We start from the raw sequence: 15,892 nt of genomic DNA on the forward strand, positions 1-15,892 counted from the left end.
GCTGCTGTGGGGAAGGCAGCTCTGCTGTTGGGCAATGCCTGCTGGGGGGTCTCCCCATGGTCCCACAAACCCATGAGCCCCACCTTCAGTGCTTCGCAAACCATAGGAAAAGCAACTCTTAAGCAGCTTATCAAAAGCTGCTCTGGGTCCACTATAAACCTCTAGGTCTTCTGATGTTCTGAGAAAAACCCTCTTAGGTTGACCGCTGTGATGACCCAAAGCCAGCTCCCAGCTGGCAGTGTGTGCCAGGGCCTCGAGTCCTGAGGGAGATGACAAAGGGCCACCACCATGGACTCGTCTGTTTCTGCCACTGTTCAGCTCCTAGCACCAGGAGTGGCCAGACTCCTTACCACAAGCTGGCAGACGGTCCCCTGCCAGACCCAGCAAGACCAGGTGCTGCCTGGAGAGCAGGCCGGCTTTCTGTCTATCTGCCCATGCCCTCCACTCCTGTGCCACCGTGTTGCATATTGTCACTCCCACCCACACTGGTCCTGGGGAGGGGACGCTCCTGGGACTCCACCTGCCCAGGCCAGGCCAGATCCCCCTCGAGGCTTCCCAACTGGAGCTGTGGTGGGTACAGAAAGAGGAGGGAGGTGTGGGGTGTGCACAGCTGGGCCTCCCTAGCTGCGGGTGAGGAGGAGGCAGAGAGAAGGGCCGAGTCCCCGAGGCCCTCAGCACTGCCTGGCCTCCACATGCCCGGGTACTGTGCACACTCCTGCCTGGAGTCTGTGAGCTGCTCCCAGGTGCCCTTCAGTAACCCTCTTTTTGGATGACGGTGGAGAATTACTGGCAATACCAAGAATCCTGACAGCTGACATGGGAATCTGCAGCCTGCGGGATATGTTGGAAAGGAGGGGCACACCATTCTGACCATCTTACACTTGGTGCAACCACCACGTACCAGGGCCAATTGTCACAGGCACCATTCCCAGAGCTACAAAATATAAAGACAAAAAGACATGGTCTCTGTTCTCAAAAAAACCAGCCTTCTTCAATCAGAGGCTCAGAGATCACACCTGAGAGGACACTCACTCCACCAGAAGGAACCTCACCAAGTCAGGAACACCCAGCATCAGAGACGACGACACAACTGAAAACGGCCCAGCTAAGACAAGGCCATCAGGATGATCATGGTTTTAGCCTCTTTTAAATGACTGGCAAGGCCACAAGTACAATAGAAAACAGGGAGCAGGGAGACTGTCAACAACAAAAGCTGACATAAGTCACAATCTTAACAACAATGGGCATGTGACAATTGCCAGTTCAGCCATAAATATGGTCACTTTGCTGCCAAGATAAAACACTTCAGTTAGGAATACCAAGAGTGAGGTGGCCCACCTGCAATCCCAGCAACTTGGGAGGCTGAGGCAGGAGGATCGCAAGTTCAAAGCCAGCCTCAGCAACTTAGTGAGCCCTTAAGTAACTCACACTCTGTCTCAAAACATGAAAAGGGCTGGGGATATGGCTTTGTGGTTAAGAAGCCCTGGGTTCAATCCCTGGTATCCATCCTACCCCCACCCCCCCCACACACACACAAAGCAACACCTAAGAAACCACCTAAATAGCACCAGCCTCAAATTCTTAGACTAAGGAGCCGTGGCAGGTACAGAAGATGGAGAGGAAGGATGTCGCCCAGGTGGGTATCCAAAGATGTGGTTTGAGGCTGGGCCCTGGAAAGACAGGACAGTCACTAATGGCAGGACCTGTTGGATCCCGATGCACTATCTGGCAAACGGCCACCTCTGTCCTGGACATTAACAAAGCCAAATGTATTCTGGCCTCTCTCCCAGGAGACCTGCAGGCTGGGGTCACAAGGGCATATCAGGAGGAAGGCAATGTCTACCCGAGGCCTGCGGTGGCACCTCACAGGGTAGACCAGCGGCTCGGAGCGCACGCGAGCGTGGAGGGTGAAGGGGCCTCTTCTCCGCCCTCCCCTCTCTCGCTGCTTCTGTAGAGACGGAGGAGGCAGCGACAAAGGCTAGATCCACCGTGCAGAGCCGCTCCACAGCTGTTCTCTTGCTCTTGCTTAACTTCTCTCAAGAGAGGGAGGTATCTGCCCAGCTAAGCAGATGTTAAAGGCAGGTGGTTTTGTTTCCATCAAGTTTCCTAAGTAACAGCAGACCAGCCCTGAAGGGTATCTCATGTCCCCATGGCGCCACCTACCCTGGGCTGCTACGTCAGGAGCTCTGTGCTTGGGACAGATTTTGCTGTTGGTTCCAGTACCTTCCCAATCTCCAGTTCTGTTAGAATTTAAGAGGCACAGCGCGACCCTACCCACCTCAATGCCTAGATTTCATCAAATTTAGAGCTGCATCAGAAGCAAAGTGAGACTGGAGGTTTTCAAATTCTTAGGAAAAAATCAGATGAAAAGCCTGATTCTTTGCTTTGAAGCCCAGCAAAATTGTCACATTAATAAAACTTTATCTCCACGAGGAGAATTTAACATAAAACATGAAAAAAAATGTACTTATGCCAGGTGCGGTGGCGCAGGCCTGTAATCCCAGCAGCTCAGGAGGCTGAGGCAGGAGGATCGGGAATTCAAAGCCAGCCTTAGCAACTCAGTGAGACTTTTATCTCTAAATAATATTTAAATACAAAAGAGCCTGGAGATGTGGCTCAGTGGTTGAGCGAGTTCAAACCCCAGTGTCCCCCCCCCATCACAAAAAAAAGGTTTTTTTTTTGAAGTGTTAAAGCTCACAGCCTCCCAAATAAACCTACAGATTTAACCTCCAAGTCTTGCTAATCTTCCCAGGGTGACCGTCTCTGTGAGAAGGCTCACCACGGTGTGTTTTGTCCTCAGCTGCCACAGGTGCTTTCCTCCTCCCCCTCCACACTCAACGGTGCATGGCCACCATTCCTGGGGGGCACAGGGGGAGAGCCGAGGTGACTGCGCGTCCAGTCCTCTCCACTACCTTCAGCGCTCTCCTGCTGTGGAGCTGTTCTCACAAGGGGCAAACATCCGGTGGCACATCTCCTTCTCTCTGTCCGTGTAGTCCCTGTAATAGCTGTACAGAGAATACAGAGTTTGTAAGAGGTGACACCTGGTGGCTGGAATTCTCTGCTCAGGTACAGAAACGCTGAAAACTCAACAGGCCTTAAATTGAACCAGGGGTGGGTGCAAGTGAGGCTGGAGGGGCTGGGTCACAGCCTGTCTAGAAGCCTTGGACACAAAGCCACCACTTGAAAAGATGGCAGCCATGAAGGCTGCAGCCACTCCACATGGGGATCTGGGCCAAGTCCTGCCATTCGACCCCTCACACTCAGCGCTTCTAGCTTATCTTGAGATTTTCTGCTAAGGAACTGTCAGGGTCCAAAACTTCCACATCTAACAAGAGAGGATATTTTTATGCTTCAGAAAGTCAATTTCTGGAAGGTCTTAAAAGGCCTAAAATACAACAATTTAATCCAAATATAAGAGATGCACACACCTCAGACTCAATGCCAAGAAAGGTTTGAGTAGCTGGGTTGACTATTGAATGTTAAGAGGAGTAGAGAATCTGACCAACGCAGAGGAACAGGAATATACCTTAGAAAACAGCTACTGTCTTACTAGGTGACTTCATTTATCAGAGAATATTTTTGAAGTTTTCTCCAAAATGAACCCACAACTTCCAGAGTCAGAAAAATTATGTTGCCAAAAGTCAGGTGAGAATCAGACCTGATAGACTCATTTCTGATCCCACGGAATGCCACAGTCTGTTGAGAACAGTGGGTGAGTTTCAGGCGGTGTGGGCAGTTAGTCTAAAGCATGGGACACACTAAGGATTATACTGGTTGCTGGGCACAGGGTCACATGCCTGTAATCCTAGTGACTTTGGAGGTTGAGGCAGGAGGATTACAAGTTTGAGATCAGCATTAGCAATGTAGTGAGACCCTGTCCCAGAATAAAATATAAAAAGGGCTGGGGGCATAGCTCACTGGTTACATACCACCAGGGTTCAATCCCCAGTCCCAGAGAAAAAATTATACTGCCCCATGTTTCTAGGGGGCGCTTATTTGCAAGGAGGGCACAGGAAGGTAAGAAATGATGATGTCATATTTGGCAGTTGGTCCCCCTTCCCACCAGGGAATGCTGGTGTAGGGCACTGAGCACTTCAGAAAACCAGCTCTAGATGGGGCTGCCTCCCAAATGGTCACCAGCCAGTCCTCCACCCAGGTGGCTGGACCAGAAAGGTAGCTCCATCTCACTCCACCTGTGGTCACATTCCTGCTGACAGAGTCTCACCTGGCCAGTTTCTTCAGCTCGTTATTAATGTCATGGTTGAAGGGCTGTTCCTTCTGGGCTCGCACTAGAAAATCCCGGGCCTGCTGGTACTCGGTCAGGAGGAGGCAAGCCTGTGGGACAGCGCAGAGCTTTCAGAGCGCGCTTGGGAAGGGGGGCTCCCGGCAGCGACTGAGCTGAGCACGCTGCTCCTTTTCTTGGCATTTGTCCCCAGCTCACCTGTCCACACCTGAAGAGGGCCTTGGCATTCTTTTGGTCAATGATCAGAGCCTGCTCTCCGTAGCGCAGGGCCATGGTGGGTCGGTCTAGTTTCAGGTAGGCAAAGGACAGGTTAAGGAGAACAAGGAGCTTGGCCGCCTCCACCAGGTGCTGCTCTTCAGGGGGAGCCAGGCGCCGGTGGAGAAGCAACAAGGCCTGCAGGGGGAGGAGGAGCATCTCACACACTAGAACCCAGAAGCTGAAATCAGGAGCTCGGCAAGGTTGCAGGACACAGAGGTCCACGAGTAAAAGTCAGGAAATTCTAACAGAAACAGCAGCTCAAACTTCTGGATGAGCAGGGCGGGCAGCACACGTCCTCTACTCTCATCCAACTCTGAGGAGTAAGGAAGTTGTGCCACCAAGAGCAGAGGCCAGGAGAGGGGCAACAGCTGGGTGTCAGTGGCCAACCCGCAGTTCAGAGCCCAAGGAGCCGGGAACTGATGGAACCGGAAGCAGAGCTTTTGAGGGGACAGAGATGGAGCTGAGAAAGGGCGGATGGGGCCCTCTCACTTCCTATCCATCCAGGTGGTTACCACCTCAGGAATCGGGTGGTCTATTTTCTGAAGAAATGGAACAAAAGAGGCTCTTGATCCAGGAACAGGAAGGAGCTGGGACAGGTGTGATGTAGGTGACAGGTGGCTGATGGACAGGACAGTCAGCAGTAGATGGTGAGGCTCTGACCTGCTCCCCTGCTCACTCCCGCCTGCAGCACTGCGGCTAGGCATGCGTGCCAGGCAGAAGCTGCGGCACTTTACACACATTAGGTGTGGAGCTGCCACTGGCCAGACTGCAATGTGCCCCGCCAGGCCTTGGAGTCCATCAGCTTCCAGATGCTTCTTTCAAATTTCAGCAGCCACTCAAGGACAGCCTCTAGGGAGAGGAGCCCTCTGGCAGCCATCCTCCCTCCTTTCACAGCAGCAGATCCTCTGCTGGAACACCACAGAGTGCATCTGCTGGCCTTCCCTGTGGCTAGGGACGGCCAGGAGAGTTCGGGAAAAGACGTGAAAGGAAGATAGAGAACCAAGCAACAAAGAGGCGACTTGAGGGACACAGAGGGGAGGCTGCAGAAGAACTGGATGGAAGATAAGAAACCTCTCAGCTCAGCAAGAGGCAACAGTTATACACCCTCAACAACACAAATCCAATGCCAACTTTGAAAAGATAACCCATCATCAGGAGACCAACAGCGAGGACTACGGCCTCAACTTCTGTATTGAGAAGCCAACGTCAGAAGGCAAGAGATCATTCACCAGCGCAGACCATGGAGAAGGCAATACAGAGCGTCACCAGGGAAGCTTCAGAGGTCAGGCTCGGGAGGAGGGGCTGCTTGAAGTAGGTGGCTCAAGGAGCTTCCAAGTAACAGCACCTGCATCGACCTCTCCACGAGGCTGCCTGGACCTTCCAAGTCCACCTCACACTCTAAAGTGGCAGCATGTGATGTGCTCTTCCCTCCCCTCACTGGGGTACACTCACATATGCCTGATGCGGCAGATTTTGCCCAATATCTACTTCCCCACATTTGACACTGCCAACTCATTCCATGCAACAACATGCTAATTAAAAAACATTTTGGGGGGCTTGAGATGTGGCTCAAGTGGTAGCGCGCTCGCCTGCCATGCATGAGGCACTGGGTTCCATCCTCAGCACCACATAAAAAAATAAAGATATTGTGTCCACCTAAAACTACAAAATAAATATATATTAAAAAAAGAAAAAACATTTTGGGCCAGGGGCGTAGCTCAGTGTTAGAACATCTGCTTAGCATGCACGAGGCCCTGAATTCCATCCCTATCACTGCAGTTTCCCAGTTCCCATACAGAGGGTCTATGTAACATGGGTCTGGCCAGAGAGATTTTTTTTAAAATACATTTTTAGTTATAGACGGACACAATACCTTTATTTTATTTGTTTATTTTTTATGTGGTACTGAGGATAGAACCCAGTGCCTCACAGGTGCTAGGCAAGTGCTCCACCACTGAGCCACAATCCCAACCCCAGAGGTATATTTTCACTGTATTTATTATTTTTGTGTGCAGAACTGGCGGTTGAACCCAGGGGTGCTTTATCAAGGAGTTACAGCCCCTTGTGAATCTTGTGAATCTTCTGCCTTAGGCTTCTGAGTGGCTGGGATTATAGGTGTGTGCCACCAAACCAGGCAGGCAGTGAGACAGAAGTCTTGGGGAGATTTCTGGAATACTTTAAAAAATATTTTTCATTTTTTAGTTGTAGTTGGTCACAATACTTTTGTTTTATTTCTTTATTTTTAATGTGGTACTGAGGATCAAACCCAGGGCCTCGTGCGTGCTAGGTTAATGCTCTACCACCGACCACAACCCCAACCCCTGGAATAAATACTCTTAAGGTAAATACACACCATACTCTCCTCCCCCCTCCCTTCTTACAATCGCCATGACCATGTGACCTGAAGACTGAGTGACCTTCTTAAGAGGAAAAAGACAACCAAGACATTCCAGGTGGGTAAGCACACAGAGGAGGGTAGGCAAAGACACGGAGGCGGCTGGCACCCTGAGGCCATGTGACTGCTACACCAGCCTTGCACTGCCTCCTTCACAATTCCCTTACATAAAAATTAAGTTTCCAGCTTTCAAAGTACTGTTTTTCAGGATTCTGTTACTTTCCACTGGATGCAAATCCTTCATAGCCTAGGCTCAGTATGCCAACGGACAGGGTCAGAATGCCTAGACTGTCTTGTTTGCCTCAGAGATTGGGGTACAGTTTGGCGCATGGAAAGTGCTCCTACTGTTTGTTGAATGAATGAAGCAGAAAAGGTCGCAGAAAACTGCTGTCAGTATAACCTGCACGGGGAGCATCATCATCAGAAGCTTGGTGAGAAGACAATGAGCCCAGAGAGCAGTGCCATCTCCACCAACAGAGGGACAGGAAGTGCAGAAGGCAACCAGGGTGCAGAAGCCAGGTGGGAGGATGGCAAACTGGGAAGGAGATTTTTAAAAATTAATTGACTTTAGTTTTTTTAGACAGTGGGATTGAATATTTTCAACTTCTAAATAAAGTGTACCCATAGGTAAGTGCAAAAATAAGTGGATAGTTATATAACAAATTTTCATGACCTAATGACACCCATGTGCCAGAGGGAGACCAAAACACACAATATCACCACATCTCCCAGTCATTAACCCCCGGCACGAGGACTTTCTTCAAGACTTTTCTTAACAGCTGCTCACAAAGAGCAGGGAAAGACACACGTTTTTATGCTTTTTAAGCAATGAAGTTTTCGAGATTTACATTTAACTTTCAAAGCATCCTTACCCGTTTATACCTCACTTTGGCATCATAGAAGCGATTTTGGCGGAAAAGGTAATTGCCAAACTCCCTTTCAGTTGTTGCCACTTTGAGTACCTTCTGAAGAGGAAATTGGTCTTGCTGCTCCTGAGGATCAAAGAAAAGAATCCCCAGTAAGGAAGTCAAAAGCCACAATGCTACAATACAAGTGCATTGCAGCTGGGACCACGGAAACTGTGAACCCTGTTTACTCCTCCGTGTGCACAGAAGTCATCCCAACAGAGGCTGCGAGAGGTTACTATCACCACTGGCCAATTTTCCAGGCTAGAGCCAGAGGGAAACCGCAGCAGCTAACCGCGAGACGCTTACTGAGGCAACAGCATCCACAGCCTTAAGAACCGACGGAGCTCACCCAGCACGGACTCGGGCTCACAGCAGCACCTATCCAGCAAGCTTAACCAGCTCCTGGTTTGCTCAGAGCTCTGGTGGTCTTTGTGGTCATGATCCCAAGTGTCAGAATCACCCACAGAAGCCAGGAGTGGTGGCACAAGCCTATAATCCCAGCAACTTAGGAAGCTAAGGCAGGAGGTGAGCAAGTTCAAGGCCAGTCTTGACAACTTAGAGACATCCTATCTCGAAGTAAAAAATAAAACGGGATAGGGGTGTGGCTCAGTGGTAGAGCACCCCTCAGTTCAATCCCCAGCGCCCACGTGTGCACACACAAACACACACACAAAATCACCTGCAAAGCCTCTTCTCCAGGCCCCCCCAGAGATCCTACATCACTACCCTGAGGTGGGTCCTAGGCACCTCCAAAAACTTATACTCTGTGGAAGATGAGAAAAAGTGAAATTCTTACTTGGAGCTCTGACAGTTTATGGAGATTCCATATCATATGGAAACGCAAAGCCTGGGAAGGACATCTAAGGGCATGTATGCAGTGTGCCACATGGTAAAGACATTGCGTATGATTGCTTACAGGACCTAAGCCCAGCATCTACCAAAAGGGGTAAACAGAAGGCTACAGGATAAGGTCAAGACTTAAGTTACATTGGGCGTAGTGGTGCATGCCTGTAATCCCAGCGGCTCAGGAGGCTGAGGCAGAAGGAGTTCAAAACCAGCCTCAGGGAAAAAAAAAAAAAAAAGTCACTAAACAACTCAGTGAGACTCTGCTCTAAATAAAAAACAAAGTTGGACTGGGGATGTGGCTCAGTGGTCCACTGCCCCTTAGTTCAATCCCTGGTACTTAAAAAACAAAACAAAACAAAAAAAAGATAAGTTACGAGGACAGTGACCACTCATCCCAGCTTATGTCTGATATCTGGGGTATCCTGCCCAGTGCCTTTCACTCTCCAGTGCCCTAAACAGGATCATAAACTATAGTCACCTTAGTTATAAGCTACCAATGCCTGACTCATTCCCTGTCTTTTAAGGAAAACCAGGCAAAGGGTGAATGAGTGATCAGCTCAACCTGTGAACCCACAGCCATATCTTGGCCCCGAACATTTATCTCAGAAAGACAAGACTAGGAGGTGAAGTCCTCTTCCACCACTGCCACAGTCTGGCTGGGCACAATCCACCTTTATTTTTAGAACACACACGCTGGACCACATGAGCTCTTCAGGAATTCCCTCAGAGCCCAACTGCCAACAACCGGCTTCCCAGGAGCCTCTCAAATCCCCACTCCTCCTGGTCTTGAGGAGGATTGGCTGGGTCGTATGGGTGGAGCCAAAAGAGTCCCCCAGTGAGCAGCTCCGTGGTCTGAAAGGGCGGGGAAATAGCCCAATGAGCATCACCACAGAGGAGCCAATCAGCTGGCAGCTGGAAGTTTGCTGGGGCCACAGTGAGTCAATCAGCTGGAAGTTTGCTGGGGCCCCTTTGGCTGTGGCTCTCAACACACCACCACCATGCAGGAAGCCTGGGGGAATCTGGACTCCCAAAATCAAGGGCGGCAGGCTAGCTAGGAGGACCACCCAAACAAACTCATCCCTCCTTCCGGAAAGTGTTGACACCTGTACTCAAGAACTTACAGCTGAAAGGGCACAAAACTTGTCTGACTCAGCTGAGTCCAGGAAGTCAAGAAGCTCAATCTCGAACAGGACAGTAGTGTTGGGGGGAATCAGGGGAGGACAGCCCAGCGTTCCATAGGCATAGGTTGGTTTGAACAGAAACCTGGCCAGCTCCCCTCTCCGCATGCTCAGAAGACCCAGTTCCATACCCCAAAGGGTAATGTCTGAAAGAAGGGACAGAGAACTCACTTCAAGCTCACCCATCATCCTGTTCAATACCATCATCTCTTCCCCCTTCCAAGTCCATACCCCAAGCCTTCTGCATTGTGGTCCCAGCTACTGGTCAGCCTTGCTTCCTGTGACCCTCCCATTCCCAAACTCCAGCTTCTCCTCACTCAGCAGTATTCTGGCACCTATGTTTCCATCTGGCTCCTTCTTCCTGCTGTGTCTGCCTCCTCACCCCATGTTCAGCTTCTATCCCTAACTTACTCAAACTTAGAGCTAATTTTGAATCCCCTCTTCCATGAATCCTTCTGTGATCCTCCCAGCTGAAACTACTCATGCCTTCATCAACCGCACCCACAACACTGCGCATACCTCCCAGGCCCTCAGCCAGTTCGACCTGACTAATTGTCTTAATGCAGATCAATCTCTGCCACACGGAAGTTCTTAATGGCAGTAATGTCCTCATTATCTGAGTACAAACTTCTATTTATTTATTTTTGTACATGTGGTGGCAAGCAAGCATCCGATGTTCATTTACTTAACAAATGAACAAGGATAAATGCCCAATGGGTAAGTGGGTAGGTTAGGATTCAAAGATAATCTCGCCAGGTAGCCACCACCCAGGAAGCCGGGTCTTCAGGGGAAATGGGAAACAGAACATGGCTGGTTCACTAAAACGCAGCCTCAGAAAAACCAACTGTAAGAACCTGGGCTTTGGACAGTTTCCCATTCCTAAAACCTTGTGCGCCTTCTTTTCCTGCTCCCAGCCTGAACTTACCTTCTCCAAGTTTCATTAGCCTCGGAGTTTTCCTGAAACAATTAGAATCGAAAGGCTTGTCCATGTGCTCCAAATATCCAGAATATTTCACTAGGACAGAAGAGAGTGGTGAGGAAAACCCGCAAGACACCCTCACCAGCATGACCCTGAGTGTGCAGAGTTACTCCACGGGAACACAGGACTGTGTGAACTGGAGCTGCTCGAGACCCAGAGCCACAGGGGACTCTTGGCGTTGTGGACGCGGCTCTTGGGCCCTGAGGCTCGAAAGCTCCACTCTTGCGCCTTGGCGCGCTCCGCGTTCAGGGCAGCATCACGCAGAGGTCACATGGCATCCTTCACGGTCACCTTAGAGAGCGCACTCAAAAATTAATAAATTAAAGACAATAAAAAACACGTGGCCTCCTTCTCTCCAAAGGAAATGCAGTCCAAGAACACAGGACAGCCCTGCCCCCGTACCTAGCACCGAGGCGTCAGGTGTCACCAGGTCCCCGGTGCCCTCTCGGATGACGTCCTTCAGCACGCCCCGGTCTCCGGTAATGTCCAGCATCCTCTGACTCAGGCGCTGGTAGGGCGACTGTGAGAGTGAGAGAGGCAGACCTCAGAGCCCCAGGCCACCCTAGACCCCAATGCGGCGTCCTAGGCCCTACCTGGCCAGGGGCGTCGTCCCCTTCCAGGCCTCCTGGGTTCCGGGCGCTGCCCCCCATGTCCGCGCCGCCAGCCCTACGCGCCGCGCGAGCCCTCAGCCCACCCCAGGCTGCCCGCTGGCCAGGGCTCCGAGGTTCCGGAGGTTCCGAGGGCGGCCCACTGCCCCCTCATACCCGGCAGGCCGCTCCCGACGGCGGCGTTCCGTTCTGGGGCCACGTGAAGGTGCTCATCGCCTGGGGCCAACCGCCGCCAAAGGCCTGCACGCGGCAGGAACCTCACGGGCCAACGGCGGAGCACGTGCAGGGGACGCGGAGGGCCTGGAGGGAGGGTGACAGCCGCGCAAAGCACGACGGGCGCATGATAAGGGCGGGCGTGGGGCCCGTGATGGGCGCGCAGAGCACGACGGGCGCACGATAAGGGCGCGCGGGGCGTGGGGCACGTGACGGAGAGCGCGGAACACCACGGGGCACGTGACAGGAACTCGCGAGGACTTGGTAGGAATGTGACAGCGCGCGCGGAGCATGGGGGGCGTGGTGGGCGGCACAGAGCTAGGCGGAGGCATCTGGCGCGACTGGGCGCAGCCCAGAGGAGCAGGTTATGGGGACGCGGTGGGGCACGTGTCGGGCCTCAGGGAAGAACTCGGTGGACCACTTAGTGGAGGTAGGTGGTGGCTCACGTGGGGGAGCACAGGAAACAAGATGGAGGACGCAACTGGGAGCATGGGTGGCGCACACGGCCAGGGCAGGCTGGGGAGGGCGCTCCAGAAATATGGCCTCATGTTCTGGAGAAATTCAGGCCCTGGCCAAGACTAAGGGAGTACCCCCGGTTCTTGGCGGGGGTGGGGTGGGGGGTGGGGTGGTGGTGATAATTTCTCATGCTGTCAGAGTCCTCGAAATCTCTTTCGCGGCACAAAGGAGGATGGACCCTTGATCCTCATTTCTTGGGTCCTTTCCCTCTTGCCTTCTTTATCCCAGGAGTTGGGGGAAACGTGAACAAAGCCTTTGTCCCCTTGTTCCCTCCTACTGCCCTTTGGGGAATAACTACTCCAAGAGTGGCTGTAAAGGTCTTTTCACTTACCATCTCATCCTCATCCTGCGGTTTCTTTTTATCCTTTTTAATACCACTTTCACCCAGACCCAGCCAGCAAGGAAAACCAAAACAAAAAACATGCTCTTGTGGCCAGATGCATCAGACATCCCTTGGCTGAGTAGTTGAGTTTGGTCTCCTTGAGCTGAGATCCAGGTGTTAGGAAGATTGCATTATTTACTGGACACCCAGGGAAGAGTTCACCTCCAAGTTCCTTCACATAGTTGGCAGAATCCAGATCCCTGAGGTTCTGGATTTGAGATCTGTCTCCTTGTTGACTGTCAGCCAGGGGCCACCCTTAACTGCTAGAATCCTCCCTTCAGTCCCATGATGTGTGTGGCTTTTTTTCAGAAGCAGCAACAGTGCAGCCACTTCTTACAATGGTTGGGCTCTTGCCTCTTTTTCTTCTGCATCTCTCTCTTGACTTCAGCCGTTCAAAGTTCTCTTCTGTTAAAGACTGATGTAATTACACTGAGCCCAGGTTATAGACCTGATTTACCTCTGCAGGGTGGTTCCTTTTGCCATAGAAGGTAACATTCACAGACTACAGGAATCAGAGCGTGGGTATCTTGGGGCCGTACTGCCTCCCCCAGTTTCCCGGGCACCACACCCTCCTGGGTCTCTTCTTCTTCCTGACCTCTAACTATTAACAACCTCAGGCCAGTTCTTGGACTCCTGGCCATCCATTCTATTTTTTCAATCTCTGAGGGATTCCAACCATCCCCATGGATTTTTTTTTTTTTAAAGAGAGAGAGAGAGAGAGAGAGAGAGAGAGAGAGAGAGAGAGAATTTTTAATATTTATTTTTTAGTTATCGGCGGACACAACATCTTTGTTTTGTATGTGGTGCTGAGGATCGAACCCGGGCCGCACGCTTGGCACGCTACCGCTTGAGCCACATCCCCAGCCCCCCCATGGATTTTTAACATATGTTCCTAACCATATGTACCCAGCCAGAAGAGGGCCTCTTCCGAACTCCAGAGTTCCAGGATTCTGTTTCCAGTGGCCTGTTTCAGTGACAGAAGTGTGAGGTCAAAGTGTGATCCCCACACTGGCAGCATCGGTGTTGCAAGGAAACTTTTTGGAAATGCACATTTTTAGTCCCATCCGTGTACTCCTGAAACACCCTCTGGGGGCGGGACCCAGCAATCTATTTTAAGGCTGTATGTGATTCCGTTGTTGGCCGGCTGTCTGCAGACCACTGAGCTACTCAGGCATCTGACCCCAGATTTCCCCGTCTCCTCTTTTTTTTTTCCTTTTCCTTTTTGTACTGGGGATTGAACCCAGGGGATGCTCTATCACCAAGCTACTTCCCAGCCCTTATTTTTGAGACGGGGTCTCATTAAGTTGCTGAGGCTTCAAACTTGTGATCCTCCTGCCTCAGCCACCCAATCACTAGACTTAGAAGTGTGTACCACCGTGCCCAGCTTGCTCTACATCCAATGTTGTTATCAGCCATTGACATCACCATCCATCCACCAGGTGCTCAAGGCCCTGTGATCCAGTATCTTGTGTGGCAGCCACCATGCTGTTTTGAAAGTATAAATCACTACAAAAGTAAACATCTCGCCAGGCGAGGTGGCACACACCTGTAATCCCAGTGGCTCGGGATTGAGGCAGGAGGATCACCAGTTCAAAGCCAATCTCAGCAATTTAGCAAGGCCCTTAGCAACTCAATGAGACCCTGTCTCTAATAAAATATAAAAATAAGGGACTGGGATGTGGCTCAGTGGTTAAGCCCCCCTGGGTTCAACCCCCAGAACCCCCCCCAAAAAAAAAAACACCATGCAGCTCTGTGAGACCCTCTTAAAAAAATAAAAAATAGGGCTGCGGATGTGACGCAGGGGTCAAGTGCCCCTGAGTTCAATCCCTGGCACTCACAAAACAAAACAAAACAAAACCAAAATCTATCCAATAGCTCCCACTGCCCTTAATGTGAAATCCAAACCTTTGCCCTGACCCTTCCTGATGACTCCTCTGACCTCATTTCCTGAGGTTCCTTCTGCCTTATGCTTTTGCTACCGATTCCCTCTATCATGTGTCTCACAAATACCAAGCTCTTTGTGGCCTCAGGGCCTTTGCACTTTCTAACCCATTGCCTGGATTGCACTCCTGCAGCCTTTCAGGCGGCTGGCTTCTTTTTATCCTTCACCTCCTTGTGTGAGGCTGTGAACTTGAGCTGGGCACCGGCTCTAGGCCATAAGACCAAACCAACGTTGAATTTAGTCATAGTAACAAGTTTTGGTTGGTTGTAGGAGGTGCTGCAGCCAATTTTAATTAATAAAGCTGTGTACAGATTTAACATGATAAGCTGTGACCAGGTGAGTAGCCCATTGTTTTCTAAGTCTCACTTCTGTGTTATCCCATAAATGCTGTCAGATGACATTGGTGGTTGGAGTTCCCAGAACCTGCTCTGAGAGACACTGGGTTCACAAATTGTTTTTGTTTTGGTTTGCTCAGGTGAATTCTACTAAGGTTAATTGGCCTAAGGAATTTTCTTTTCAACAAGCTCAACTGTCCCCTCTTCAAAGACACTGCCCTGCCTCTTTCTAAAATAGTCCTTCCCACAAGCGCCTCTTCATTCCCTGTGTTCACCACTGTTTACTTCCTGCATGGCTTTTCGCTCCTAGATGGTGTGTTTATGGCCTTATAGCCCCCCGCCCTCTGGATGAGATACTCCAGAAGGTCTTGCTTTCTGCTAAATCCTGAATTCCCGGATCAGCGTTTGATACATCACAGGTGCTCAACAAATATTTGTTGAGTTAAATAAAATGAGCCTTCTCCTGCCTGTACCAGGCCTTGGTCTTGCTGGTCAGGGGGAGACCTCACCCCACTGGCAAACCTGGAGCTCAGACCTTGTTGAGACTGAGTCTGTTCTTCCTGTCTTTTCCAATTAACATTCCCCTATACCCACGTAATACATATGGTAACCATAATATTCATTAACTGCATCATAGAATATCAGTTTCTGCTGGTGTGGTGGTTCATGTCTGGAATCCCAGCCACTTGGGAAGCTGAGGCAGGAGGATCTCAAGTTCAAGACCAGCCTGGGCAACTTAGTGAGACCCTGTTGCAAAATAAAAAACTGGGATGTAGCTCGGTGATAGAATGTCCTTGGGCTCAATTCCCAGTACCAAAAAAAAAAAAAAAAAAATCACTGAGCTTCTAAAACCTTGGAAGGCCTCACATTTTATAGGTTCATAATTGAGCGATATTGAAAGAATCAGATGTAAAATACTACAATCCTGTGTGACTCTGTCTATGAAATTCAGAAACGGGCCCCAAGAGGATATGTACAAGTCAGGATGGGGCTGTCCTTGTTCAGGTGCTGGCCAGGAGGAGACATAGGGAGCCCCTGGGTATTGGGAATGGTCTCCTTGATCTTCCGAGTAAATGTATGTGTGCGAGA

At 50.6% G+C, this 15,892-nt stretch overlaps 1 protein-coding gene across 1 annotated transcript; it reads right to left on the bottom strand.

Annotated features, from left to right (window-relative positions):
- Positions 1-2,914: 2,914 nt before the first annotated feature.
- Fkbp6 (FKBP prolyl isomerase family member 6 (inactive)) lies at positions 2,915-11,457 on the bottom strand. The gene is made up of 8 exons (XM_046422815.1): positions 11,401-11,457; positions 11,210-11,327; positions 10,754-10,843; positions 9,772-9,974; positions 7,769-7,888; positions 4,442-4,636; positions 4,226-4,335; positions 2,915-3,005 (listed from the first exon to the last, which is right to left on the bottom strand). Exons 1-8 carry the CDS (start codon positions 11,455-11,457, stop codon positions 2,915-2,917), a joined length of 984 nt encoding a protein of 327 aa, XP_046278771.1.
- Positions 11,458-15,892: the final 4,435 nt, after the last annotated feature.

This window comes from Marmota monax, unplaced genomic scaffold (assembly GCF_021218885.2).
Source record: "Marmota monax isolate L192 unplaced genomic scaffold, Marmota_monax_Labrador192_F-V1.1 WCK01_AAM20220418_F8-fsc00237, whole genome shotgun sequence".
Lineage (NCBI taxonomy): Eukaryota > Metazoa > Chordata > Mammalia > Rodentia > Sciuridae > Marmota > Marmota monax.